Genomic DNA, 3,971 nt, shown 5'->3' with positions numbered 1-3,971 from the left:
CTATCTAAATCTAATATTTTACCAGTGTAAATTGAACAGTGAAATATTGGTTTAATACTATTTGTGACCATCAGTGTGGGTGGAGACACTACATACTTTAAAAGTATGTGTTTGATCTAGTATAAAAAGATTCTTAAAATGTTTATGTGTTTTGGAGATGCAAATCACATCGTAACCCTGTCAGGTTTCAGAAGAATTTTGTTTAATTGACTGCTCTTGGTCTTTGATTGTGATATTTTTAAAGTAAAGGAGGTTTAGATCAATATGCTCTTTTAAAATAATGTTGTATTTTCAAAAGTTCAAGCTTTATTAACAGAACTGTCTTTCAGGATCTCTAGTTTTGTATTAGGTTTAGAAGTTTCTGTTTTTTTACTTGTCTAGCTTGCACGAAGAAGAGGAGTGACAACAGTGGAGTAAGCGATCTTGGTACTTACGGAAAGTTAGGCGACACAATATCAAAAGCATTAGGAAAACTAACTATGGGTAAACTTTCAAAGGTATACATTAAATTTCCATTCTCTACTTTTCAAGTTTTCCAAGCAGAGATTACAAAATTTATACTTTTTTTTTCATATTTTAAGATTAGAATAAAAAATTACTGTTCTAAAGGCTGCTGCAAAATAATAATAGTGTAGTTTGACAAAACAATCTGTGAATGTAATGTTGGACAGGTGACAGAGGTTCATGTAGATTGCTAATGGTACATTTCTTTATATTTAAGAACAACCAAATTTAAACTAGTGATCTTCAACTTGTTAGATATTTTCTTTGTCTAAAGTAGTAGATCCACAATTTGTTCTCATTTGCATTTTCTTTGTTAGCAAACAGGTAAGTTTGTGAAACCATAATTTTAACTAGCCCTACTGTAAATGTCACAGAATTAGAGCATTAAAAATATAATAATAAATTGTTCATTTGAGAATTTGGTTCTTGTGTAGTTTTGTTTATAGTTTTGTTTTAATTGCATATCTTACGTTGTTTTGTCATAGAAATTCCAGAAGATTTTATACGCATGTGATGAATAAAATATACATGTATATATGTAGTGTTAAGACACAAGGTTGGATGCTGTCCACTCACTTTATAAGAGTATATGCCATCCAACCACTATTTTCGTACTATTATCTTCACTATGTGTGTCTTGAATAGTAGTTTTTAGAAGGTTTAAATTTTGCTGTTTTATCTTTGTTGGATAACCCCATGCACTCCACTCACTAATTTTTCTAGGACTTTATATGAATGTAGGTTAATTATAATTTTTCCATTGAAAAAAATGTAACAAAGGTATCAATGTTTGAACAAAAGAATAAAAACAACAACACTTACAAACTGAAACTATGGGAGAGATTAAACTTTTGTAAAAGTAATTTAAAAATTTATAGTTTTTCCAAAGATAAGTTTCAGATTAAAATCAGTTTTCATGACTTTTTAAAACAGAAAGTCTTTAAAGAAAAACTAGCACTTACCCAGGAATACACCAGCACCTGGTAGACCTTACATAGTAACATTAGCATAGGTTTTTGTTTTTTAATATGAACTTCATGATTAATAACATGAACATGATAAATTGTGTTAGTAGTGTACTTTCATTGTTAATCATGTTACACATTTTGTCCAAATAAAGATATAACTTTTCGTACCACGTAAACTTCCAAAATAAAGAGAGATAGGAAAACATATAGTGACACAAATAATTACAATAATGTAACTACGTAATTGGTAAGAGAAAGTTGGGATTTGAGATGAACTTTTAAAATAAATATATTAATGAAATTATATTTAAGAATAACCTTTGTCATGCATTATATGTTGACAACAACGTGTAAATATCAGAGACATAGAACTTTTCCTTCTCTTCTAATTTGGACTGACGTTAACAAAACATTCTTTGTTTTTTGTGAGTGTACTGCAGCTAAACTTGAGTTCTGGTAACATATGATGACAGACTAGTCATCATATATGCAGATTTAGTAACTTAACATATTTGCTGCCACATAACAGATTAAGTATAAAACAAATTGAAAATTCAAGAGGTGCTGAGGGGCAGTCACAATGTCCCAAACTCGTATGCCAAGAGAGAAATTTGGCTTTGAAATATAATTGTCTGTGACCCACTGGTAGGGGAGCACATGGCATTGAATGTGTTAACTCTTTCACACCTGGATGGGTGTAGTCTGCCTCAAAATCAAAATTGCACTATTGAATTTGAAAAATTGTAGCAAATAAACTTAATAAAATTAAATACTTCAGAGTTAAAATTTATTCAATAACAAAATTTATTTATCTAATCACAAAGTTTGATTTCAACATTCTCCCAGAAAAATCATTATGGTTTGAGAATTTCCAGAATATATTTGTTGTTATTGTTGAGCATAAATATGATACTCATAAACCAATAACCTTGAACAACATAGCACTGATGTATCCTTATAAGTTATATACAAGTGCAGTTTAATGGATTTTACAGGCAATCACTGTTTCTCAACTCCCCTCCCCAGTGGGTAAGCAGTAAGCTTACAGACTTAGTGCCAAAATCTGGGGTTCACTTCGCTGCAGTAGACAGAAAGCAGATAGCTCATTGTATTATGATTTTGAAATATTGTAGGAAAATAAATGTTTTTTGTGGAACAAGATGAGATGGGCTTAGTTAATTTATTTTGCACTCAGCCATATGAAGTTTCGTTTTACTGACGAGACTGTATGTTAGGCCTTATTTTCATTAGGCCATAACAGCTGAAGTAACTGTTTGAATAGACAAAGAAAATCGCCGAAACAAAATGTAAAAACAAATAGATAAATGAATGTAAAATAAAAGTCAGCTTGTTTATAATTTTGGCATGGTAAAAAAAAGTAGTATTTATTTTATACTAGTTATTGTAAACTAGTGAAATCGTGTGCCTGTTTTTTTTAAAATTAAAACATTCGTAAAATTTACATTTCTATAAAATAAAAACTTTATATGAAAGTTTTTAAAAGAATGTAGGAAGACGTAAGAGTCAATAATTAAAATCTACAGCAAAGATAAACATTTTTAATCTTCTTAAAAAAAATGTATCGTGGTGAAATCTTTTTGGAACTTCAAAGCTTTGAAGTCCTACAAATATCAAGTTTAAGAATATGATATTTTATTTACAGAAACTACATAATCTGTAGGAAGTAATTCTGAAGTTTCAAACCATTTTATCTAGTAGTTTTTTTTTCGAATGCAATATAAAAAACCCTACAAAATATAAAGAAAAATGTGGCTTTCATATTTTTAGTGTGGCAGTTTATATATTTAATTTAATATACTGGTTGAATAAATAATGAAGATAGGTTTAATATATGTTTCACTTTTTTATAATCTATAAAACATCATAGAAAACGATTACAATGCTTATGACAACAGTTGTTTTTTTAAGGGGTTTTTTTTTCAGGATAATTTCTGATAATTTTCTTTCCTATTCCAGTTACGTCCTAAACCAGACCCAGGGGTGGCTCATGGACAGAAAAATAAAGGTATAAAGTAAAGTATGATTGTTATTGTTCTATAAAATAACATATTCTAAGCAACTGTTTTTAGTAAAATTCCATGTGTTGGATGATAACTCAGATATCTCACTTGAACTACTAATAATCTCTTGACGTTCTCTTTCTTGTGATAGAAATTGAGTCAAATCTTGGCATTTGTTAATTAATTAATTTACTCTTTGTGATATAGTGCAACTGTTTCAACTGTGATTTCCCTGATCTTACATGAATGTCTGAAAATTGTGAAGGATATGTTTTAATTCTTAGAACTGAAAATAGTAAGGCTACTGTTTCATTACTTCTGACTCTTATTAATGGGGAGGGGACTTTCCCAGGGAAGATTCTCATTTACCATTCATGGTGAGGGGACATCCCAGGGAAGACTCTCAGTTGTCATTTATGGTGAGGGGACATCCCAGGGAAGACTCTCAGTTGTCGTTTGTGGTGAGGGGACATACCAT

At 30.1% G+C, this 3,971-nt stretch overlaps 1 protein-coding gene across 3 annotated transcripts in view; it reads left to right on the top strand.

The window, feature by feature from the left end:
- The window catches only part of LOC106463400, an 88,496-nt gene that overhangs the window by 77,084 nt on the left and 7,441 nt on the right, over positions 1 to 3,971 (top strand). For all 3 annotated transcript variants that reach the window (XM_022390880.1, XM_022390879.1, XM_022390881.1), the window contains 2 exons: positions 382 to 497; positions 3,450 to 3,498. In XM_022390880.1, coding sequence (XP_022246588.1) covers positions 382 to 497; positions 3,450 to 3,498 — 165 coding nt within the window. The remainder of the gene's footprint in view (positions 1 to 381; positions 498 to 3,449; positions 3,499 to 3,971) is intronic.

Source organism: Limulus polyphemus, unplaced genomic scaffold, assembly GCF_000517525.1.
Source record: "Limulus polyphemus unplaced genomic scaffold, Limulus_polyphemus-2.1.2 Scaffold1397, whole genome shotgun sequence".
Taxonomy (NCBI): Eukaryota; Metazoa; Arthropoda; class Merostomata; order Xiphosura; family Limulidae; genus Limulus; species Limulus polyphemus.
This window is presented reverse-complemented; position numbering and strand designations above follow the sequence as displayed.